The 26646-nt window shown below is 44.2% G+C and overlaps 1 protein-coding gene across 3 annotated transcripts in view; it reads left to right on the top strand.

Moving 5' to 3' along the window:
• LOC115087674 (carcinoembryonic antigen-related cell adhesion molecule 6-like) overlaps positions 1-26646 on the top strand; it is an 89555-nt gene that overhangs the window by 37860 nt on the left and 25049 nt on the right. For all 3 annotated transcript variants that reach the window (XM_029595143.1, XM_029595152.1, XM_029595134.1), the window contains exons 2-5: positions 4399-4713; positions 6476-6736; positions 14990-15097; positions 21815-21934. In XM_029595143.1, coding sequence (XP_029451003.1) covers positions 4399-4713; positions 6476-6736; positions 14990-15097; positions 21815-21934 — 804 coding nt within the window. The remainder of the gene's footprint in view (positions 1-4398; positions 4714-6475; positions 6737-14989; positions 15098-21814; positions 21935-26646) is intronic.

Here is a 26646-nt window from a genome sequence, read left to right as displayed (position 1 = left end):
AAGAAAAATCTAATTGAGATGGATAACTCTGTCAACAGTGGCACAACTACAAACAGAAAGAGTAAAGTGAATAACAAATCTCAACTAATATCTCATAAGGAGTCCAGGAAAAGCAATAACCTTAAAGAGAGTACCTGGAAGGCTATGACCACAAATGCTCATAGTTTGGGAAATAAAATCCCAGATCTGCAGGCCCTAATGGCTGAGGCAGAATTGGACATTGTTGCTATCACAGAAACATGGTTCACAGAATCTCATGAATGGGATACAACAATACCAGGCTACAACTTGTTAAGGAAGGACAGAGAGGATAGAAAAGGGGGAGGTGTGGCTCTTTATGTCAGAAACAACATCCAAGCATCTGAGCTACAAGGAAGTTGGGGTAAAGAAGAAGCTCTATGGGTCGACCTAAAAAAAGATGACGGAGTGTCCATTTATATTGGAGTGGTTTACAGGCCTCCAAACCAAAAGGAAGAGCTGGACAGAGATCTGATTGAAGATATCCATAAGATAGGTAGGAAGGGAGAAGTGGTGATCGTGGGTGACTTTAATATGCCAGATGTAGACTGGAAAATCCCATCTGCAGAAACTAAAAATAGTAGAGCAATAATGGATGCCATGCAAGTATCTTTGTTCAAACAAATGGTGTTGGAACCCACGAGAGAAGGTGCTATACTCGACTTATTGCTCACTAATGCAGATAATGACTCAGATGTCCAGGTGGGCGCCCACCTCAGCAGCAGTGATCATCAAACGGTATGGTTTAATATCACTAATAGAATAGGGAAAAGAACCACAAAGACCCGAGTTTTACAGTTCAAAAACACAGACTTTGAGGAAATGGGAAAGTACCTGGAGGAAGAACTTAAAGGATGGGAGAACGAGAGAGATGTGGATCAGCAGTGGACCAATCTAAAAGGAGCAATCACCAAGGCAACTGCTCTATATGTTAGAAACATAAAGAAAAGCAAAAGAAAATTGAAACCTATCTGGTTCTCAAAGGAGGTGGCTGACAAAATTAAAGCTAAAAGAACAGCTTTCAAGAAATATAAAGGATCCCAAAGGGAGGAGCACAAAGAAGAATATTTGTATCAACTGAGGAAGACGAAGAAAACAATCAAGTTGGCAAAAAATCAAGCAGAAGAGAGGATTGCCAAGGAGATAAAAAATGGTGACAAAACATTTTTCAGATACATCAGCGAAAAGAGAAAGGTCCAAAGTGGTTTAGTGAAATTGAAAGGTGGTAATGATCAATTTGTGGAGACAGACGAAGAAATGGCAGAAATATTAAACGAATACTTCAGCTCTGTGTTCACTAAAGAAGACCCTGGAGAAGGACCATCTCTACACAACAAGAAACTGGAGGGAAGTGGAATAGATGAAAATCCTTTTACAGTAGAAAATGTGTGGGAAGAGCTAAAGAACCTGAAAGTGGACAAAGCCATGGGGCCTGATGGGATTCATCCAAGGATATTGAGGGAGCTCAGAGATGTTCTGGCGGGTCCGCTGTGTGACCTGTTCAATAGATCCCTAGAAACGGGAGTGGTGCCGAGAGATTGGAGAAGAGCGGTGCTGGTCCCGCTTCACAAGAGTGGGAACAGGGAGGAGGCTGGCAACTACAGACCGGTTAACCTCACTTCAGTGGTGGGAAAAGTAATGGAGTCTCTGCTGAAAGAGAGAATAGTGAACTATCTACAGTCCGGAGAATTGATGGACCAGAGGCAACATGGATTCACCAGGGGAAGATCCTGTCAGACAAATCTGATCGACTTTTTTGACTGGGTAACCAAGGAATTGGATCAAGGAAGAGCGCTCGATGTCATATACTTGGATTTCATCAAAGCTTTTGATACGGTTCCGCACAGGAGACTGGTGAATAAAACGAGAAGCTTAGGAGTGAGTGCCGAGGTGGTGACCTGGATTGCAAATTGGTTGACGGACAGAAGCCAATGTGTGATGGTAAATGGAACCTTCTCTGAAGAGAGAGCGGTTTTAAGTGGTGTACCGCAAGGATCGGTGTTGGGACCGGTACTGTTCAATATCTTTGTGAGCGACATTGCGGACGGGATTGAAGGTAAGGTTTGTCTTTTTGCGGATGACACTAAGATCTGCAACAGAGTGGACACGCCGGAAGGAGTGGAGAGAATGAGACGGGATCTAAGGAAACTGGAAGAGTGGTCGAAGATATGGCAGCTGAGATTCAATGCCAAGAAGTGCAAAGTCATGCATATGGGGAGTGGAAATCCGAATGAACTGTATTCGATGGGGGGGGAAAGGCTGATGTGCACGGAGCAGGAGAGGGACCTTGGGGTGATAGTGTCTAATGATATGAAGTCTGCGAAACAATGCGACAAGGCGATAGCAAAAGCCAGAAGAATGCTGGGCTGCATAGAGAGAGGAATATCGAGTAAGAAAAGGGAAGTGATTATTCCCTTGTACAGGTCCTTGGTGAGGCCTCACCTGGAGTACTGTGTTCAGTTCTGGAGACCGTATCTACAAAAAGACAAAGACAAGATGGAAGCGGTACAGAGAAGGGCGACCAGGAAGGTGGAGGATCTTCATCGGATGACGTACGAGGAGAGATTGAAGAATCTAAATATGTACACCCTGGAGGAAAGGAGGAGCAGAGGTGATATGATACAGACTTTCAGATACTTGAAAGGTTTTAATGATCCAAAGGCAACGACAAACCTTCACCATAAGAAAAAAATCAGCAGAACCAGGGGTCACGATTTGAAGCTCCAGGGAGGAAGATTCAGAACCAATGTCAGGAAGTATTTCTTCACGGAGAGGGTGGTGGATGCCTGGAATGCCCTTCCGGAGGAAGTGGTGAAGACCAGAACTGTGAAGGACTTCAAAGGGGCGTGGGATAAACACTGTGGATCCATAAAGTCAAGAGGCCGCCAATGAAGAGTAGGTGACTCGCCAGAATGATGGCTACTGCCTGGAGACAATACCTTATTCAATAAACATACACATGGTTACTGTGACTCCAACATCACTCTAAGCTTCAACAGCAAGAGGAAATGTGGAAAAAAGGATTTGCACTCACAAAGACGGGAGTAGCTGGCTTGTTACGGCGGTTACTACCCCAAACCAAATAACCAAATTACTACCTCCACCTTCCTCTATTCCTGATGCCTTTCAACTAGCTTGATCACTCCATTCTTATACTTCACTTTCAATGCATATCCAGCATAGTTCTCTGCTTCAACGGCAGGGGAGAAGAAAAACTGTTACTTCACACATGCAGCAGAGCTCTCTGCTTCAACGCAGGGGAGAAGAAAAAAGGGTTCGCACTCACAAAGCGGGGAGTAGCTGGCTTGTTACGGCGATTACTACCCCAAACCAAATGTACCTGATACTTCACTCTCGACGCATATCCAGCATATCCAGCTTGTTATGGCGGTTACTACCCCAAACCAAATGTACCTGATACTTCACTCTCGACGCATATCCAGCATAGCTCTCTGCTTCAACGGCATGGGAGAAAGACTGATACATCACGAATTTCCAGCATAGCTCTCTGCTTCAACGGCAGGGGAAAAGAAAAACTGATACTTCACGCATATCCATCATAACTTCAACGGCAGGGGAGAAGGAAAAAGGATTCACACTCACAAAGCGGGGAGTAGCTGGCTTGTTACGGCGGTTACTACCCCAAACCAAATGTGCCTGATACTTCACTTTCGATGCATATCCAGCATAGCTCCCTGCTTCAACGGCAGGGGAGAAGATAAACAACCAATAAGGGCTGTATAACATAATCTAGGTAAAAACAAATAAGCATGGGTGTAGCTTGCTTATTGCGGCGGTTACTACCCCTACTACCTCTAACTAATCAAGCTAGATATTTCACTTGGATGCAGCTCCATCACCGCTCTCTACATTAATGGTGGGGGTGGAAGGGAAATAGAACCAAGAGCTAAGAGAAACAGATAAGTATGAGAGAAAAAATGAGGGAAGCTTGCTGGGCAGACTGGATGGGCCATTTGGTCTTCTTCTGCCGTCATTTCTGTTTCTATGTTTCTATAATTTCTCATGCAAATAACATTTTCTTCAAATTGAATTTATGCTGAAAGATAAGTGGGGTTGCTGCTGGTGTGTCTTACTCTTTCAGACTGTCATCCCCTGCGTGGCAAGCCTGCACACAATGACCATCTTATTATTCTCTTTAAGAGCCTGACGCACGTGGCTTTATTTTAAATCATCCTGTCTCTGTTTTGGGGGGGAGGAATCCAGGTAAACCAGTCCCTAAAAATGCCATAAGGAACAGATACTTCACCGCATGTACTGACACTATAGTGTTCCAGATATAGGGTAGAGGCGTGTCAGCCAGTGACTGGATGAATGCCTTCTGGCACTTTATAATTATTTGTTATCTCTTTGCATATACAGTTTCGGCAGAGGAGACAGCAGCCAAAGCACCATCCGAAATATATGGGAGGAAGGGCTCGTCTGTGCTGTTCCTGGGAGCAAAAGAGAGTCTGCGTGGAAAAGGGGTGCTGGAATGGAAATTAGAGAACAGATGGATCCTGACTTATTATTTTGGGAGCAATGAGCCTGAAGTGCACCACCCGTATGAGAGTCGAGTGGAGCTCCAGCGCCAAAACGGGTCCTTGCTGCTACATAATCTGACAGAGGAGGATGGGGGCGTATACACGCTGCAGGTGAAGTTCAAAGACGTCAGGAGTGTGAAGCTGAAGGTACTTGGTGAGTTCTCCGGAGCACAGGGCTGCTCACGGTAGTCCACTGCCTTTTTCTTATTGTCTTTCTGAGACTGGACTGAGCTAAAACCAATTCCAGTCTTGTTTAGCTTTTGTACAGTTTCCTAGGAATTTATCGCTTTTTGTTTTGTATTTCATTTTTTTATAGGTAAACCTTTACAGGGTGGCTTTCTGTACAGCAATAGGCTAAACACAGTGCTAGTTTAAAGATGGGGGTCAAGTCATTTTATTTTTATTTTATTATTTAACATCTCTTTTATACCGATGTCCGTTCGCACATCGCATCGGTTTACAATAAACAAAAACTTTTGGGCGGTGCCCTTACATATAACAGATAACTTAGTGAACTAGGAATAATATAATTAACTTTTGGGAGGAGCCCTTACAAATAACATACATCAATGGGTAGATGCAATGAACTGTAACTGTAACTATAACTATAACTATGGGTCACATGGGTAGCCCACTGGGCTGGCCCTACTCACTGTTTGTTTTAAAAAGAAAATAAACTGTGCTACATAAATTTTACTAGCATTAGTAATGGTCACAGTTTTCAGTTATTTTCTCTGTAGTCTTTCCCCATTGTAGTTTAGCTTCATATATTTATTTATTTAGTTGTTCTATATACCATCATTCCAAGTGAAGATCACAACAAATAATCGTTCTTTAAGTCATTACATATTGGAATAACACATTATTTTAATATACATTTTGGTATATGATATATACATTGGAAGGACTCAAGTGGGTTATATGAATCTAGGGTGGTGATCTTGTACGTCTCAACTGAGGATGGGGACAGTAGGTTAGTAGGATAGGTATTCTGTTTAGTAATTTACATGGTTGTAGGAGTTATGAGCTACTTTGCTCTCTCGTTACTTGATATTGTGTTTTTGTTCTTGTTAACTGCATTCAGATAGGGGCAGATCTTCAAACCTGCACGCGAGCGTAGGTTTGTTCGAGCAACCCGGCGCGAACAAATCTACGCCCGATTTTATAACATGCGTACGCTGCCACGCGCATGTTATAAAATCCAGGGTCGGCGCGCGCAAGGGGGTGCACAATTGTGCAACTTGTGCACGCCAAGCCGCGCAGTCTTCCTCCATTCCCTCCAAGGCCGCTCCGAAATCGGAGCGGCCTCGGAGGGAACTTTCCTTCCGCCCCCCCCCCACCTTCCCCCTCCCTTCCCCTATCTAACCTCCCCCTGAGCCCTATCTAAAACCCACTGATGACCTTTTTTCTCCGAGTTATGGCTGCTGGCGCACCAACCCCTGTGCTGGAGGACTCAGGACCGCCCATTTTTGAAAGCGCGGGTCATAGGCACGTCCCAGGGCTTGCGCGCGCCGCCGAGCCTATGCAAGATAGGCTCTGCACTCGCAGGGGCAGCTTGAGGCAGCTTTTCGGGGGTTACGCGCATAACCCTTTGAAAATCTGTCCCATAGAATTTAAAGTTAGATATAAGATCTTGTTGACATAGCATTCTGATAGAATTTGTTAGGTTATAAGTGTTTTTAAAAAGCCAAGTTTTTAGTTCACGTTTGAATATTTTTCTTTCTGGGATCAGTTTTATTATCTCTGGTAGTGATTTCCACAGTTTAGGGCCTGCTATGGAGAACACGTGATCTCTTATTATATTTTATATTATATATCTTATTACCATATATATTGTTTAACGGTGTGAAATTGAGGACTGGTGGGGAGGATAAGTGCTTCGGTAATTAAAACAGACATTTTATTTCAAATTGTAGAAGCCGTACACGTGGTTTCCATCACAAGAATATCTTCAACTAGCAATTGCACGGTGCAGCTGGAGTGCAAGGCGGTGGGGGACGTCTGGAACTTAACTTGGGAAAGAGATAATAAACTACCAATTGGCAGCTCGATGCAGCTGGGGAATGTGTCTTTCCTGACGGTTGAGGAACCTGGTACAGAATCCTTGAGTGCATACACCTGCCATGCGCAGAATCCCATCAGTGAGGACAAACTTGACTACAAACTACAAGGCTCTGGTAAGAGACAGTTTACAAAGTGCTGTATTGTTCTGTACTGTATTTGAAGCTTCTTCTGATTGGGAAAGAACAGTCATGTGACGAGTTAGTAAGGGTATGCATTCTGCACCTTTATGGACATGAACAGCCAGCATGCATGGTAAACCAGCAGGCCAGCAGAGTGTTACTTAAAATAGTGTTCCCAAACTTGTTTTTATTCCCAAGGCACACCTGCATTAACAAAAATGTTTTCTGGCATACTAACCTCCACGGAGCAGGCAGTACAGACATGGAGAGCTAGAAAAGCATTAAAAGCCCCACCAGTGTGTTTTTCAAATTTTAAAGCAAAAGAAAAAAGGGTGTGAGAAACAAGAACCCATCACAACAAACCAGCTCCCTCTTTATACCAGTGCAGGAGAAGGGAGAAGTCTGTGTGGTGCAGGCAGCAAGCTCTGTTATCTTGGTTGCCATGTGCGGCTGCCAGAGATCCTTCACTGCTGCTGCTCACAACACTTAAAGTGAGTCACATCCAGGGCTTAGTGCACAATATCCCCCCCCCCCCCCACCCCCTCGCTCAGCCTGGGGCTAAGGCGGGGGCCAGAAGGTCTCAAAGATGAAGAGATGCTCTGCGAACTGTGTGCTGCACAAAGTGGGCCCCACCTGCCCATGCCCTGCATGTTGCTCATTTAATAACTGCACTCCAGGGCTCATTCTATAGCTGGGAAAAAGATGCATACAAGATTACACATGTTCTCTGAAAGGAGCTCTTACATGTATAAGAGCCACTGATGGGGGGGTCTCTCTTGTTGCTGAGAGTAGAGCCCAGGTGCTGGCCTGAGTCTGAGCATCGGGCAGGGGAAACTTTTCCATGGCTCACCTGATTAGGTCTGAAGGCAACACCAGGGTGCAAAGGCACACTGCTTGGGGAAATGTAGAAGTTACATTTTATAGTAAGTTGCAGAAAGTCTTGAATCATCCAGATGGATACAGTGAAGATGCAGAATGGGCTATAATCCAGAACAGCTTGTGGGAATGTAGGGATAAAATGGAGCAGTGCACAGAAACGATGCACACACCTGGAAATGAGCTCATCCAATGGACAAATATACAGGCCAATGAAATATCATGCGCTCAGGCTAGCACACAGATTAACCTGTGCTTGGACACACCTCCCTAACCCCCCGATGCAATAAGGGGATCGGCGCCTCCAAACCAGTGTGTAGCTAATAGCGCTCATCACGTATAAATGCCATGCTGATGAGGCTATTTGCTAGTACCCTCAATGTTAAAATAAATAAAAATAACCATGTGCTCGACGCACACATTTTAACCTTCAAAATTTAATGCCAGCCCCGGAGCTGGTGCCTCAAAACCTGAACAGAAAAGCAGAAAATGCTGCTTTTCTGAGATTCCTTTGATTGAATATCATCACAGTATTATGTCGGAGGAACCACAGAAAGCAGCACCATGGGGGGGGGGAGTCTTCTCAGTGGTCAGAAAATGGACGCTCAATTTTTCGTGCATCCGTTTTCCTAACCCATGCACAGCCACTTCTCCTAATGTCATGGATGCACTAGGGATGCACAGTTTATCCCTAGCGCGTTCTTTTTAGCACGGCAGCTCATTTGCTTATTGCATCGTGTGCCCAAGAGGTGCCTGTGCGTGCGATAAAATGGATGCCCGGTTTGCATGCACTTTTTTTTTACACACACTTTTTTTGCATTGGCCTGATAGAGCATGAGGAGCAAAGGACCCAGGGCACAACCAGAGAAGCAAGCAATTACAGACCATGAACCAACAGTTAGAAAACGGGATGAGAGCAGAGGAAGACGAGTCATAAAGGTCAAGTCCAAACAGAAAAGTCATTTCAAAGACTCTAGCAGAATCAGAAGAACAGGACAGCCTTTATAGCAGAGAGAGGTCTAAGTCCGTGTTTTTCACCCTCTTCCTTTCATGTTGATCTTTCATTGAACACGGTGAGATTGAATCTTATTGTTGAAGGTTGACGACATCTGTTTCAGCAATCAGGCTTGGAAAGCAGACGTAGGATCAGACGCCTCCTCTCAGGTTTCTGCCCTGGGCCCCAGTAAGGGGGTTCCCACACTATGGGTTGGGACCCAAATGGGGGTGTCCAAGCTTTCAGGTGGCTGTTGCAGGTATCTCGGACGACAGCATTCTTTCAGGTCCAAGAAGTAGCAGGGTTAATTGGGGAAGGCAGAGTGGGGCCTGAGAGCCATTATGCACTCACAGGCCCTGCACTGGCCCCTTGCATGAGTTTCTTTGGTAAACAGAAGTCCTGAGTAAGGAAGGAAGAAGGCTGCTGCAGGGCCTGTGAGCTCACAGGCCTCTTGCTGACTTTCGGTACTAAAAACCGTTGCTGCTTGCAGTTCACCATCAGGTTTGGGACCAGCCATGAGGGGAGGGGGAGGGCAGATTGCTCATGGGCTGGTGGAGGTTGCCACTACGCTTGTAACCTCATCCACCTCTGAACCTATCCAAGAGGAAAATGCTGCCCCTGTTATCGCTGCCCTCTCTTCCCACCAGTTGTCATTCACCTTTTGGCCTGAGGCCCAAAGGAAAATGTTGCCTTTGATCTTGGTCAGAGGCTGTTTGAAGGCAGGGATCAGATGCAGAACGGGTTGATTTGTGGAGGGTGAGAGGGAAATGAAAGAAGATCAACTGGGAGATTTAAGAGAGGAGCTGAGGGCAAGAAGGGATCAATTGGGGTGATGTGAGAGAAGGGTTGAATGGGATGACAGAGGATCAGTTGGGGGTTATAAGATGTTTGAGGGTGAGATGATTAGGTGGGGGATGCAAGAGGGTATCAATGAGAGGGGTCTGCTGGAGGAGGAGAGGTCCTTTGGAGAGGATGGAGGTTGTGAGTGGGGACAGTGAGTGGAGTGAATGTTGGAGGACCGTACCCCTGCTTATTGTCATCCTCTGGTGTCGTGTGTATTTCCGAATGCTAAAACGGGGAACAGTTAAAAGTTTCAGAAGCCCTGATCTGAAACTTGTCTCTTTTTTTTTTTTTTAAACCATACTTTATTGGCTCCCCTTTATCCGGGTTTCTGCTGGAGGATCATTCAATCTCTGCAAAAACTTCAATCCTTAGTTTGAACTCTGTCTTTGGGAGGAGTGAATACTATTAGCACACTCTTCTGCCAACTCTTCCAATAAAAGCCAAAGAAACAAACCTTGACATACAAGTTAGAGCAGCGTGAAACTAACTTATCTGATAGATGGAGAAACGCTGGTCTCTAGATCTAGTGACATGTATCACACAAAAACAGAATATTTATTAAATAACAAAGATAAATTACCTTTCTCTTTGTGTTTGTGTATCAGAATTTGCAGAACTGCTGAGACACTTTTTCCCTCTCCCAAAGTCTTGGGTTTGTTGCTTAAGCTTTCTTGACTTCCCTTCAAACTTACTAGGAGATTTATCAAGCCGTGGTATAAATGCGCATTAAACAGCGTACATCGCGTGATACAGCATGATAGTAAATTTCATGTTAATATTTTATTGCGGCTGACCGAGAAAGTGGTCGGCCTTCTAGCCCACTTTGAAAAATGGCACCAACCGAGCCCCCCCCCCTTGCTGGAGCCACTATGGGTTTTTGAAAGGTTTGGGGGTGGGCTGTGCCACTCAGCACCAGGCTCTCTCTTTTTTTTTTTTTTTTTAATACATTTGAGGGATGGGGGGGGGCACTATACCCCCAATGTTTTGTATACCTTTTTGAGGTGGGGGCAGTGAAAGACTTGAAGTATTTGGAAAGGGGGGGGCACAGTTTATTTTTGGATGACGGGGTGTAAGGGAAATAAAAAGCAGATGATCATGAAGACTCTATTTTGTATCAGCAGGAATGACTCCATTTCATTCCATACAGCATAGGCACTGGTGCAAAAAAATAAACTTCTTGTTGCAGAAGCTGTTTCGCAGTGTATTTTGTATTTTTTTCTGGTTTTTCAGACCAGGTGTTGTTTGTCTACTGCTGAGCCGAGGTCTTATGATCCTGACTCGCTCGGGCTGGAAGCTGGCCGCTTTCAGCTTAGAGCGAACAGGGAAACTAACACACAGGCTCCAATGGTAAGGTATAAAAACAGCGGGACTTTCCAGGGTAGGACGAAGCTCGTTACCTGTGGTAAGAGGGTCGCTTCCCCATAGTTGGTGTTTCCTGGACGAGTGTATCTGCCCACGCTGAAGGGGCTTCCCAGCTGATTTTGAATTGACAGATGATGCCTACTCAGACTATATGATTTTTCATAGAGATTAATTGCCGGCTCTGGTTTCCTAGACCCTGAAGATGCTGGGAGTTCCTGGGGCAGACTCTATGATGGAACCAAATAAGAATCCCATTCTGGTTTCCCTATAGAAAGCCTCTTGCTACTTTCCAGTACTTGAAGCCATCCAGGAGTTGATTAATCTGGAATGGGATGCCCCAGAAGCAAGTTTTAAAGGTGGACGAGTGTTAGAAGCTCTATACCCACTGGATCTGGCAGCGAGAGAACGTTTAGGGAAATGCAAAGTGGATGCACTGGTCTGTGCCGTCTCTAAGTGAACAACTTTCCCAGTGGAGGAAAGAGCGGCCTTAAAGGATGCGCACGATAGGTGGATGGAGTCCATCCTTAAACAGGCCTTTGACGCAATAGCATTGACCTTACTGATTGCTTTTTGTTGTGCCCTGGTAGCTCCTCTCTAAAGAGGTGGATGACTTGGAGGCAAATTCCAGAGTGGTTATGGAACCCGCCACCACCTTTTTAATTGACGCGGGCTCAGACCTAGTCTGTACCTCAGCCAGAGGAATAGCCTCAGTGGTGGCAGACAGAAGACAGATTATGGCTGCGGATTGGTCAGCAGACACAACCTCCAAGGCAAATCTCACAAAAATGCTGTTTAAAGGATCACTCCTCTTGGGAAGTGAATTGGAAAAGCTGGCAAGTAAATGGGGCGAATATCCAGTACCCTGGCTACCAGAAGATCAGAAAGCAGTTACAGCGCTACTCACCCATGAGGGATCGATCCTAATGGCTGTACAATCAGGAGAGTTCTTAACCTCCCTGGACCTATCTGAGGCCTATCTACATATTCCAATCTGGCAAGGACATAGTTTCCTATGCTTTGCAGTACTGAGTCACCATTATCAGTACCAGGCACTGCCCTTTGGCCTGGCCACCACCCCAGGAACATTTTCCAAGATTATGGTGGTCGTAGCGGCAGTGTTGAGATAAGAGGGAATCCTGGTGCACCCGTACTTGGTCTACTGGTTGATCTGGGCAAAGTCTGTGGAAGAGAGTCTCTGGGTGACCAACAGGGTGACCTCCTTGCTTCAGGAACTCAGATGGGTCGTAAAAATGCACAAAAGCAGTCTCAAACCCTCCTAGAACTTGAAATATCTGAGAGTCTGGTTCGACACCAAGCAGGGCAAGATCTTCCTCCCGACCATGTGGATAAGGAAGTTGATGTCCCAAATGCATCTGTTGATGAACGTGATAGTTCCACACCATTAGGCATATCTTTAAATCCTTGGTTTAATGGCGGCAATCCTGGAAGAAGTGCCATGGGCGAGGGCACACATGCGACCACTTCAACACTCCCTGCTGTCACATTGGAACCCACTGTCTCAAGACTATTTGATTCACATCCACTTACCATGGAGTATGCTCTCGGCTCCAGTGGTGGCTGCAGGAAGCTCATCTGAGCAGGGCTGTACCCCTGTCCCCTCCAAACTGGCTAGTCCTCACGACAGCAGCAAGCCTTTGGGGCTGTGGAGCTCACTATCAAGAGTTGACATTCCAGAGGCATTGGACCAAGGAAGCGGTCCTCTGGAACATAAACCACCTGGAAGCCCGGGCAGTCAGATTGGTGTGTCTACAATTCAGCCACATATTCCAGGGTCAAGCAGTCCACGTAATGTCGGACAACACAACAACGGTAGCCTACATTAACTGCCAGGGTGGAACCAAAAGGCAGCACATGTCACAGGAGATAGATCTCCTTATAGAATGGGTGGAAATACATCTACAGATGATCTCAGCCTCCCACATTGCAAGAAAAGATAGCGTCAGAGCAGATTTTCTAAGCAGGGAGAGTCTGCATCCAGGAGAGTGGGCATTGTTGGCCAAAGCCTTTCACTGATGGTAGATGGCTGGGGTCTCCCGACCATTGATTTATTGGCCGCATCTCACAATGCAAAGGTTTTCTGATTCTTAAGTCGCAGAAGAGATCAGTTGACCTTGGGGATCGATGCTCTCATTCAGAACTGGCCAGAAGAGGAGCTGCTATAAGCCTTACCTCCGTAGCCTTTCCTGGGCAGGGTCATTCGCAGAATTGAGCACCACAGGGGATTACTCCTACTAGGTGTCCATGGTATGCAGACATGCGGAGACTCCTGGTGCAGACCCCTCCCTGTGCCTCCCACTGCACCATGGACCTGCTACAGCAGGGACCGGTCCTTCATGAAGATCCGATTCTATTCTGTCTTACAGTCTGGACCTTGAGAGGGCTTGCCTGATGAAGTGAGGATATTCGGCGGCAGTAGTTTCCAACTTACTCCGCACGTGGAAGTTCTCTACATCCCCAGCGTATGTACAGGTCTAGAGACTATTTGAGGCCTGTTGCGAGGAATGCGGTGTTTCCCCCTCGAATGGTCAAAATCCCAATAATTCTGGAATTTTTGCAGGACGGCTTGAATAAAGGTTTGACCTTTAACTCCTTGAAGGTCCAGGTAGCAGCTTTCTCCTGTTTCAGGGTCAAGGTGAACTGAACCCACCTGTCGGCTCATCCGGACACGGTCCATTTTCTGAAAGGTGTGAAGCACGTCATGTCACCCCTGTGGTGGCCAGTTCCCTTGTAAAATCTTAATCCAGTATTGGATTTTTTGGCAGGGCCCTCCTTTCGGCTGCTGCGCAGTCTTTCCTTGTGTTTATTAACCCTGAAAACGGTGTTCCTGGTGGCTGTATGCTCGGCACGTCGCATCTCTCAACTACAGGCATTGTCATGTCAGGAACCGTTCCTCCAGATGACTCCAGGAGCATTACAGCTTCGTATAGTTCCATCCTTCTTGCCCAAGGTAGTCTTGGTGTTTCATATGAATCAGTCCATTTCATTGCCATCCTAGGTAAGCACAAGAACGCGGAAGAATACCACCTCCCCTGCCATTTGAACGTCAGTAGGCTTTTGGTGTGTTATCTGGAGGTTTCAGAACCTGTTGCCTTTTTGTCCTTCACAATGCAAGGAAGCAGGGCAAACCAGCTTCGCAGGCTACCATAGCTCGCTGGATTAAGGAGGTGGTCACGGGGGGCCTATATGGAGGCAGGAAAGCCATTAACTTTTCAGGTTAAAGCTCATTCCACTAGGGCTCAGGAGGTCTCATGAGCGGAAGCTAGACTGCTATCTTTCGTCAACAGCTGCTGAGTGGCGACGTAATCTTCCTTGCACACCTTCTCTAGGTTCTGTCACCTGGACGATCAGGCACGAGAGAACGCAGCCTTCGCAAGGACGGTATAAACCAGACCACGGGCAACCTCCCGCCCTGATTGGGAGTAGCTTTTGTACATCCCATTGGTCCTGAGTCCATCTGGCTACACGCTAGGAAATGGAGAAATTACTTACCTAATAATTTTGTTTTCCTTAGTGTAGACAGTTGGACTCAGCATCCTGCCCACGGCTGCCCAAGTACCGTGCCAAGGATTCACCCGTGGAGTGAATATCGATTCCAAGAGATTACAGGTAAGCTGTCATTCAGTCCCTAGATCAGGGCATCTATAATCTTACTGGGGGTTCAGTGTTTGAGTACAGTTACGGTTATCCATTTTTAATTGTTTTTAATAAAGTTTTTTCGATAGTTTATGTGCACAGTGGCTTTTGAAGAGAATATTGAAGGGCTGAGGTCACTGCAGGGGTGTATCTAGGGTGATGTCAGTTTTGAAACCTGACTCCATCTCTATCTGCTGGTAGGGGAGCATAAACCCATTGGTCCTGAGTCCATCTGTCTACACTAAGGAAAAAAAAATTATCAGGTAAGTAATTTCTCCATTGTACTCCATGATTAGGATTTTATATCTGATAAGTGATTTTTGCATTATTTTATTACTGTAATCATGATTTTCCTATCATTTTATGTTTGGTTTTGTTAATGTCATAATAGTTTTTGATGGTACTATTTTGTTATTTGCTGAGGACAATTTATATCTGTAAAATATATAAATGATACAATAATTTTTATAGGAACAATCTGTAGAATTTCCATTTTTTGTTTGTTTTATCTCTTGCAGAGAACTTTGTTGTATCACTTTCTTTCTGTTGTGGCATCGCTGGGATGGTGTTGATTATGTCCTTTGTTCTCTGTGAATGTTTAAGATGTTACTGCCCTTCAAATCCAGGTGAGTAAAGGGCTGTTACTGAGAAATATCAGATAATCTACAGAGACAGACTGAAGTAACTGGATTTTATCTGTGTACATCAGCAGGCCAGGGTTCATACACAGACCAATTAGGCCTTTGCTTAAGACAGTAATATTTTGGGGTAGCAAATTTCCTGTGCCTCGCAGACCTCCAATCCAGTTTAACTCCCTCACCCTCCCACTGTCCCCACTGCTTTGACCTTGGAGCTCTGATAAGGCAGCATGCACAGGGTCCGACTGAACCCATGGTCCACAGTGACAGATCCTGCATGGATCCCAGAGGGGAAGGGGACAGTGGAATGCCTATGAGCAAGTTTGCTCAGTCCCTAGGAACAATACCTTGTGATAATACCATTGTCATAAATGGAGCTCTGAGGATGAGAAAAGGGGAGGGGCAGCAGGAAAGAAAGAATTAGAGGCTTGGCTGGAGAAAGAGGGTGAGAATCAAATTGGTGAGGAGAGGGGTGAAGGGAGGAAATCTAGAGGTTAGTGGGGTCAGTTACACACATGTTGGAGGTACAGAGATTCTCACAGGATAAGCAGGATGGTAGTCCTCACATATATGAGTGACATCATCAGGATGGAACCCAATCACAGAACACTTTTGTCAAAATTTCTAGAACTTTGACTGGCACCTACCGGGCATGCTCAGCATAGCACCAACCCTGCATCCAGCAGGGGTCCCCCTTCAGTCTTCTTTTTTCCTCGCAGCAGTAGCCACGCGGTGTTAAGGAGCTCTCTAGAGATTCCTGACAGGAAATTTCCTCACGGAACTTCTTCCAAAAATTTCAAAAAAGTTTTACCCCATAGGGGTCCCCCTATCGATATCCATACTCTGCGGTCGAAAGGTAATTGCGGTCGATTCCCATCGAGTTTCTCCTTTGGGGCCTACCGGCCATCGACTGCACCACGGCTAAATTTTTGTCTGAGTCATGGCATCGGGTTTTCGTCTGTGCCCTGGCTATACTCAAACCATGTCCATCACTGGACCCGCAAGGGGTCTGTGTTATGTGTTTGGGGTCCGACCACGATGTCCTAACTTGCACCAAATGTGCCCAAATGACACCGAAGGCTCGTAAGGCTCGTTTAGGGAAAATGGAGTTTCTCTTTCAGCCTAAAACCCCGACTCCATCGATAGCTTCGACTTCGTCTGAGTCGGTACCATCGACCTCTTGCCAACACCGGGACACCGCTGCTGCCCGACCAGTGTCGACGATTCCAAAGGTGTTTCTTCCCTCCTTGCTTCCTCAAGAAAAGGACCGAAGAGATCATCTTGAAGAGCGTAGACACCGTCATCGGAAGGTTCAGTCTGCCGATCAAGGCAAGCCCTCGGCATCGGCGTCAACAGAGCCACCGATAAAGAAGCCCCGTACAGAAAGGGTCCCATCCTCTTCTGTGACTGGGTCACCGAGGCATTCCCCCACCTTCAGTGGTGCTGGGATCCACGATTCCACCTTCACCGGTGGGCCCTCCCTGGATGCTTTTGGCAGGCGTGTCTTCCATGGCTATATGCTCATATCTCGCATTGCCTCTTACCAGATCCATGGAGTTAGCAATCTGTTATGGTTATAAGTATTTCTGTGGATCCTTGGTGCTGCGGAAGTGACCATGCCCATGGGAAGGAGCTCCGCAAGGAGCTATAGCACTGAGTTAGACTCGTATCACACCCAACAAGAATGATTCTTTTATTATTTTTATTATTTTATTTTTATTATTTTATTATTATTTATTATTATTTGGTTCTCCTCAGAACTAAGAAAGCTCAAACTCCAACTAAGACAAAATGAGGCTAAATGGCGCAAAAACCCAGGAACCAACACTCTTTCAATCTACAAAGCATCTCTGCATCAATACAAATCAAGCACCTTAAGATCCAAGAGGGACTACTACGCCTCGAAGATACACAACCTTGTATTCGACGCCAAAGCCCTCTTCAGCTATGTAGCCAACCTCACACAACTAAACCAACCAGAGATTGCTCATGATCAAGCTCAATCGAAAGCGGAAGAATTAGCTCTATTCTTCAGCAACAAAATCAATACTCTTCTATCGCAGCTCCCCACGAACCCCACTGTTCCACTAACCACTCCTCAACCCTCAATCAACTACACTCGGTTAGAAGAACTTGACACAACGTCATCCACTGAGATCCAAGGAATTCTAAGGAAAATGAAACCTTCCTCTCACCCTTCGGATCACATCCCAGCCAAACTACTACTATCAATTCCAGAATCTATCTCCAAAATCCTGGCAGATATCATAAATTGCTCCCTTACACAAGGATTCTACCCTGACAATCTCAAACTTGCCTCACTCAAACCCCTTCTCAAAAAACCAAATCTCGACCCAAACGATTCTAACAACTTTAGACCAATAGCTAACCTCCCATTCATAGCCAAGATAATGGAAAAATTGGTAAACTCACGACTCTCAAACTACATTGAAGATAATAACCTTCTATTCCCATCACAATACGGATTCCGTAAAACCTTAAGCACGGAAGCCCTCCTCATCTCTATGACTGACCACATCATCCTAGGCTTAGACAAAGGACAAGCCTTCCTTCTGATACTACTCGACCTTTCGTCTGCATTTGATACGGTCAATCACTCCCTCCTCATCAACCAACTAACAGCCATAGGTATCTCAGGCACTGCCCTATCATGGTTCAGAACCTTCCTCAGCAACAGAGGATATAAGGTTAAGATTCATAATAAAGAATCCTCTCTTCACCCCGCGTCAGTAGGAGTCCCTCAGGGCTCATCCCTGTCTCCTACCTTGTTTAACATTTATCTGTTACCCTTATGTAAACTTCTCACTGACCTCAATCTCAAACACTTCCTCTACGCTGACGATATTCAGGTCCTGATCCCCATCGAAGAGTCGCTCGCAAAAACACTGTCTCACTGGGAAACCTGCCTCCAAAATATCAAACAGCTTCTCACAAGTCTCAACCTGATACTAAATTCATCAAAAACGGAACTTCTACTCATCACACCAGAAAACAGCTCCCTCACACACACTCATCCTACCGTACCAAATACTACACAAGTGAGAGATCTAGGAGTTCTAATTGACAATCACCTAAACCTGAAAGCTAACATCAACAAAACCACCAGAGACTGCTTTTATAAGCTCCAAGTGCTGAAAAGAATACGACCTCTCTTCCACACACATGACTTTAGAACGATTCTACAATCAATCATTTTCACAAAGCTGGACTATTGTAACACCATCATGCTTGGTCTCCCTTCATCACACACCAAACCATTGCAAATGGTCCAAAATGCCTCCGCCCGTATACTCACTAACACCAGGAGAAGAGAACACATAACCCCCATCCTGATGGACCTTCATTGGCTGCCCATCCACTTCAGAATAATCTACAAGGCCATTCTCACCATTTTCAAAAACATCCATCAATTAGCTCCAATCGATCTCCATATCCCCCTCCGATTACACCATTCAACAAGACCGACAAGAGATGCTTACAAAGGATCACTTCAAGTACCTCCAGCCAAAACTACCAGACACATCACGCTTAGAGATCGGGCATTCTCCACAGCCGGTCCAACTTTATGGAACTCCATTCCCCCGGATCTTAGAATGGAACCCAGCATCTCAACATTCAAGAAAAAACTCAAGACGTGGCTGTTCACGCAGGCCTTTCCTAACTCCAACATTATTTAACTCCCTTCAATCAACTCGCTTCGCTAGTAATAGCGTTAAAAGCCACCTCTTACAATGTTATTTATACAATGTTATTTATACATATATATAATTATCTGATCTCCATTTTTCTTCTCACTCCAAGTTATTGATTTCCTTGTTATATGTAACTGCTTTTCTGCACTATTGTTCAAATTGTAAAGTTTTATTATAACTGCACCCCTGTTTCTTGTGAACCAGCATGATGGGACTACTGTCTTGAATGTTGGTATATAAAAAAAACTTAAATAAATAAATAAATAAATATTATACAGCTATAGATGTCCACCAGAGGTGGCAGTAGTGAGGCAGTCAGTAGAATCAGTCTCAGGGACCTCAGATGAGGGAGCCCTTCTCTCCTGGATGATGTCAGGAGGTTCCGCTGCTGGTTTCTCAGCGAGGAGATTCTGTGGGTGAGAATAGTAGAGAGATGTTGTACTCACTAACTGCAAGCTGTAGCGATGCGATTTCACCAGGAATGTAGATGAAGGTACAGGCACCGAGGCAGGGAGAGCAGGCCCTCAAGGAGCGAGTACCTGTTCCCTGTAAGGCACCTGAAAGAAAGCAGGGGGCCCCCAAGGAGCGGGTACCCAGGTTAGGAGTTACCCAGAAGGGCAGAGAAAGAGCTTCCGGCGGCAGCACGGAAGTGGCAGAGTAGCGTAGACAGGAACGGATTTGAGTCCTTGCTAACTCGGGGAGCTAGCAAATGAATGAAGGTAATATACCCGGATGGCGTGACGTCAGCATAAGGGAACGCTCTCGAGGTTCGCGCCAAGGGTTGAATAAAGATGTGGGTTGCGCGCGCGCACCCTAGTAGGTGCCTGGGAGGAACAATGGCGGGAGACTGCACCATAGCCATTCTGGGGATGCCAGAGGTCAGCTTGTAGTCGCGGCAGTAGCCATCTTTCCCAGGTAAGCGGGAAGAGCCAAGAATGAGGTGAGGCAAGTGGAGCGAAGTCGTCGAACACCGACGGACGCAACACTTATATAACAAAGGAAAATGATTGGAGGGGGGAAAACCTCAGACAGCGCACCTTAAATGTCATGGATCTTTTAATGGTGCTCATTGCTGCAAAGCTGCCATCATAGGGCAAAAAAACCCTTCCATTCAAAACCTTTATTTTGAACATTTATTCACATCATTGATTCCAAACTTTTCTCCTTCAAAACACAACAGTCCAAAAGTACTTATCTTTCAAATATGGTCGATGTAAACTCCTGTAATCCCAACAAGCAACGCCAACATGACCATATTTCGCAGATCCCGCTGCTGCCTCAGGGCGTCCTACACTTTGACTCCTGTGGCAGCAGAGGCAACTCATGATTGAGCATCCACTCTCCTAATGCATGCTGAGTCACCTCTCCTGGGCACCCAATTTAATATTTAAATGGGCTGCTGTGGTGAAAAGGAGGTAGTAGGGAAAATTGTGTATCCTCTGTGCCTCCTCTGCATTAGGCACCCAGAAGAGGTAGCTATCAGTGAGGGTTAGAAAAATGGACACTCAATTTTACGAGTGTCTGTTTTCCTAACCTGTGCACTGCCTTCTTAATTGAGTATCTGTTTTCGTAACCTGACTGCTGGCAACTTTTTTTTTTTCCCAGCACTCCTTTTTCCAGTTCCTCTGATTTAATATCGCTACGATATTAAGTCGGCGGAATTACAGCAAAGCAGTATTTTCTGCTTTTCTGTCAACTTTTGGGCCAGGTTTTAATTTTTGAGAGTTAAAATGTGTGTCAGGCGCTCATTTTTTTTTTTTTTTTTTACATTGGTGGTAATAGCTAATAGCCTCATCAACATGAATTTACACGTGATGAGCACTATCGGCTATGCGCTTGTTTGGACACGCTAATCCCCTTATTGCATGAGGGGTTTTGGATGCGCGTCCAGGCGCGTGTAAAGCCTTTCTTTTATTTTGATGAGTACGTTTGTGAGTTGCTGCGTAATGGATAACTTCCTGGTCCTAGTCAGTTAGGAAATGCCTTTCCCTTTCGTTCTCTGCTATTACCTGAAGCTAAACTGAACCAGCAGAGCGATTAACCTCAAAACACAACAGAAACACGTTTCATGCTTCAACTGTTAACTAACACTGAAGCAGCTAGAAAGTAAAACATGACTCCTACGCTGCTCTCAATTTTATCTAACTCTCTGCTTAATTTGTAATGAACTTGTTTTTAGGGATGCTAACTGTATAATTAGTAGTGTTTTCAAGTACTCTTCATTGTGTTGCTTGGCAGGCATTTAAAGGATGTGTGGTATTTCAGCAATCTGTGTGGCAAATAATAGTACTACTTCTGTTGATTCAACTACAGAATTATTACAAGTTGCTTTGATTCTGTAAGCTGCTTCTCAGCAGTTGCCATGCAACTTCAGCAGGGAGTTTCAGAGAATTGTATCCTCTCTTTCTGCAGGTAATTTTTTACCTTGGAAATAATGCACGTAGATTTGAACATTAAATCCTATGGGGGTAAATGCACTTTTGAAAATCGCTATGAAATATGCAACTTTTATGTGCATAAATACGCTTTTGAAAATTACCTGCTTTTACGTAGTGTTTTTCTTCCTGGGACCACCTGCCTCTCATGCATGTAAAAGCATGTACATTGTTCCCCATGCATGCTTTTACCCAGTTAGGTGCTGGGCATGTTTCTGATGGGCAGTTTACCCAGGTAAATGGCTTTTTGAAACTCGCATCTAGTAAATGGATTCAAAGTCTCTGTATTTGATTTGGGAGTCATAGACACATGTTTAATGGGTATATTCGCCAAATAATCCTGTTCCATTTCAATCCCCAGTTTAGGGAGACTTCAACATGAACAGTTTTTTTTTCTTCCAAAGATGTATACTCTAGGATTTTCTAAGAATGCTGCATGGAGTTTTGGTGAATGAGGTGGTGTCGAATCTGGTGGTGGTGATTTAGATTTGGAATATTTTATTTAATTTCCATGGATATGTCCAAGAAATGAAGGAATTGTTTTCTTATGTGCATAGGTGCAAGGAGGAGTCATCCCACAGGTGAAAAGCTGTTGGAGAGTGTTCTGTACTCCCTTAGAATTGGTGAGATCCTGTCCCTGATCCTTGCCATCTTAGGACAGGTCTTTATTTTAGTTGGTAAGTATTTGTAAGGGATGTACAAGCCTTTTGCTTTTGATAAGGAATGGACCATAAGATTCCTCCACCCTTCTTACCTGTTTAGAATCCAACTTTGGGTTGGATTCTAAAATTCCTCTCCCTTCGCTCACTCCATTTTCATTTTAATTTAGTTTCAAGCAATTATTTTTGGTTTACCAGGATTTTGTAGATTAAATTCAGGGCTGCTTTTGCCTGTGATTGAAAAGTGGCAGCTGCCTTGGGCCTTGCATATCACAGGAGCCATTACATGAGTGCACAGGGCTCTGCCCAGATGATTACTGGCCAGTGCACATAATCTCAAGCAGAAGAAAACAGCCCTCTCATGTACATTCGTTGTGTCTGTGTGTGTGTGTGTGTGTGTGTGTGTATATATGTATGTATGTGTATATAGATATATCTATATAATATAAATTGGACTAGTTTAAGTACCTCAGTTTAAGAGTGGACCGTCTACCAAGTGTTTTACAGCATTAGTCTTTACTATCTATTTAATGCCTTCTAGCTCTACCTAGATAATGTCAATAAAAATGTTTTAAGGGTGTTTATGCCTGTAATTCATTAAAACAATTGTAGCCTGCTGGCATGTGTAAGAGCCATACAAATAGCTTGCTAAATCTCAGTAAGTCATGAACTGGCACTTTCACCCTTATTTAATTGAATTCTTTCAATCATTTTTAACAAAATTTTCATGACTGTGTCACTTTAAAGGGTTCTTTTTTGCACATTTGTAGTTTAAATACAGTAGTTGAGTTTGTTTTATGTGTATAGATATAGCTATAGATATAGATGCCGAGGGAGAAATTCTTGAACACCTGATTGCCTGGGAATTCTCTAGAAAAGGTATGGTCATTACTGATCTAGAGTGCTTTGTACCCTTGGTACAAGTCCTGCCCATAGCACAAGCTCCTTTATACCGCACTTGTGCCATCCCGCACAAACTGGCAGGAGAGAGACATCTCATGTCACACTTGAATGGACCAGAAGACAGTAAAGGCATGCTTGAATTGACCCACAAAGCAGAAGGAGGAGGTGGTATACAGGTGCTCTTCTATCAGCTGGTGCAGAGGAGGAAAACTGCAGCACTAGGTCAGCAGCATCAGATTAACAAAGGGTGATGGAAGGAAGAGTGCTAGGATCAGGGAGATGAGGGAGAATAATGAACAATAAGGAAAATATTAAAAGGGGATCCCTCCACAAGTTTGCCATTAAGTAGTTAAAGCAGCCCTGATTAAATTTATTTTAGTTTTTATTAATTGTTTATTTTAACAGACAGAATACATTCAGATGCAAAAGGTATTACAGAATAAGGTTAACATGCTCCCCGAATTACAAAATCAAACACACAGAGCCATAATAGTCATCTCCAAGCCCACCAATCAATCAGAAAACACGTGCCCCTCCAGTTGTTATGATAGCCCACATTAAAACCACCTCATTATTTTTCCAAATAATCCCAAAACTTTCCAAATAGTCATACGTATTTATCCAATTTTTCCCTTAAAAAGTAAGTAATTTTTTCAGTAACTGCAATCTCAACCAGTTGGGAGTGCCACTGGGATATATTTGGAGCACCCTTCCACACCAGTGCAATCACATGTCTGGCAGCATGTAAACAATGATTAATAATTTTATATATGTTGAGATGGTTTCAGTAGTCTTTCCAATAACCCAGCAGCCCCAAACAGGGAGTTAAAGAGAAATGATTGTTACACATTAATCTGACTTCCCTTTTGATATCCTGCCAAAAAGAAATCACTTGCGGACATGTGTAAATAAGTGCCATTTAGCCCACAACCATGCCAGCATAACGGAGAAGCTGATCTAGAGAAAACAGTTTAAAAACAATCTGGTATCGAAATGTTCATTGTAATAATTTAACCATTAGATCAACTTTTTGCAGATATGGAGTGTGCTTCCTGCCATATCTTTTCCTAGTCTGTGGTATCAACTGTAGGCTGCAAATCATCATTCCAATGCTGTATCACAAAAATGATTCTGTCCGGGATCTCATTCGTATCAGTTATTGAATTATAAATGCAACAAACAGCTTTTCCCTCAAGGAATTGGTCACAAAGAAATTGCTCAAAAAAGCATGGCACCAAGAGGGTTCCACCCCCTACCCCTCAAAGCATCCCTCATCTGTAGATGCAGATGAGTGTTCTCTGTGAATTGAAACTGCTTAATCAGATCATTAAATGACTGAGAGTTATCACCGCTCCATACTGCCAAAGAAAACAAAGATCATATTTCTGCCAATTGGCTATAGCAGGAAAAATAAAACTGTATGAGATGGATTTTAACCAATGGCATCACTGGAGAACATTCTGGCCATGAGATCCCCACAAATTTTCAGTCCAACCTTCCAAACTTGTACTATGTGTGCAATTAAAGGATTACTTGGGATTCTCCTGGCAACTACAGAAAGAGGGTAGAGTCAAAAGTAAGGGAAATTGTATTCCCTCCATGTGCTCTGTTTCCAATTGGAACCACCCACTCGAAGTTTCTAGATTTGAACCACTCTAGTATACACCCCAATTGTTCTGCCCAATAATAACTCTGGAGATGTGGCAACCCCATTAACCCCCCCCCCCCTTGAGATTTAGGCCTACACAGCATCTCCTTCTTGATATGTGCTACTTTATTATTCCAAATAAAACTCCCCATTTGTCCATTCAAAGTCGTAAAGATGGACTGGGACACGGCACGTGAGAGATGATGGAACAAATACATTAACTTAGATAAGATTTACATCTTAATCAAATGTATCTGCCCTGATCAAGAAATGTACAAGTCAGTGCAGTCCTTAAGATCCTTCCTCACAGCTATGAGAAATGATAAGTAATTTAATTTGAATAAGTCTCTAAAGTTAGTGACAAACCGAATACCCAAATATGTAAACCTGTGAAGGACATGCCTAAAATGTCGTAAGCTTTTAGGCACATAAGTTCTACCTCTAAAAAGGAGTTCAGAATTTGTGAAATTAATTTGATAGCCTGATGATATTCCATAGTCACCCAATAACTGCATTGATGCAGGACTAGAACTAACCAGTTGCATCAGATATACTAAGACGACATCTGCATATAGGGAGACTTTATGCCGAACCCTATCAACCTTACCTCATGAATCCCTCTGTGATCACGAATTGACTGAGCAAGAGGTTTAATGGCTATATCAAGTAAGAGGAAATAAGGGACACCCCTATCGAGTTCCACTAGCCATCAGGATCAGAGATGTGAACTGTCCATTAATACAAATGTATGCTTTAGGGCACGTATATAGAGTTCGCACTCATTTATTAAATTCCTCCGGGAACCCAAATTTTACCAAGACTTGGAATAAATATGGCCACTGGATCTTATCAAATGCCTTGCTAGTATCCAGAACTAAAGTAGCCCCCTCTATTCTGCGGGTCCTGATCACCTGTAAGATGTTAATCTTCTGGTATTATCTACAGACCAGTGCCCTTTAATAAATCCTGTTTGATCCTTATGTATAATATGCAGCATCAATCCTTCCAAGTGCAATTGCATTACTTTAGCTAATATTTTGGCGTTCGCGTTGAGCAGGGAAATGGGTCAATATGACTCCATCTCCAGTACATTGCCTTTCTTTTGGTATAATCAATTTATATGGGCGTCATTTAAATCTCTTGTAGAGTTTGGAGATTATCTTAAAGAATTAGAGTTCTTTAAGTCTGGACAGTAATAAAACACTGAGTTTTTTTTAATTTTTAATTTTTTTTAAATCAATGTGATAACCATCAGGGCCTGGACTTTTATCAGATGCCAGACCACTAATTGCCCTCTGTACCTCTAGCAGAGTGTTAGGGATCTTAAGACTGTCGTCCATTGATTTTATCAATGACAGAAGTTGGAGACCTTGAAGGACAGTTTCTATTCCCTCTGTGTTACCATATGTGGCACCCTTATAGAGATTGGTGTAATAGGCATGGATCACTTCACCCATGAATTCATCAACAGAGACTATTTGTCCATTAGGAGATCTAAGTTTGTATAACTGAGTCTTCTCCAAACCACTCAGGCCAGCGGGGCACCCCTCTTGTTCTCATGTTCATAATATTGTTGCTTAGTTTATCTTGGCACCCTCTCAATTTTTCCCATCTGAAGAATTAACTGCTCTCGTACCAGTTGTTGGTATACTTTAGCTGAACATGTTCGCTTTTGCTCCTTTTCAAGGTTTAGTATTTCTGTCTCTAGCCATGCCTGCTTGGCCAAATTCATACTTTTCAAATAGCTAGCGTAACTAATTATAGCTCCCCTCCGCACTGCCTTCAAGGTCTTCCATCTCAACACAGGGTCTTATGCCTCTGAGCTTATGATGGTAGTCAAAATCTGTATCACATTTTCTACCACTGCCCTGAAGTCCTGCTTCCCCAGCAATGAAAAAATCAAGCACCACTTTCCAGCCGAGCCACCCCTACCTGTCGGATCCAGATTAATTGAAACCGGATTATGATCGGACAAATGATCTGGCAATATGTCACATCGAGAAACTTTAGACAACAGACTCTCTGAACATAAAAAGAAGACAATGCGACTTCTACCTGGCAGAAAAATAGAAATAATCATGGTTCAAGGGATATGTGTGCCTCCATACATCTACCAGGTTAGACATCTCAACCAATGCTGTCAGAGACCCCGACGTCTTCCGATGTATGCTAGGAGAGG

Source organism: Rhinatrema bivittatum, chromosome 1 (genome assembly GCF_901001135.1).
Source record: "Rhinatrema bivittatum chromosome 1, aRhiBiv1.1, whole genome shotgun sequence".
Classification (NCBI taxonomy): Eukaryota; Metazoa; Chordata; class Amphibia; order Gymnophiona; family Rhinatrematidae; genus Rhinatrema; species Rhinatrema bivittatum.
Note: the sequence above shows the minus strand (reverse complement) of the source record. Positions and strands in the feature narration are given on the sequence as shown.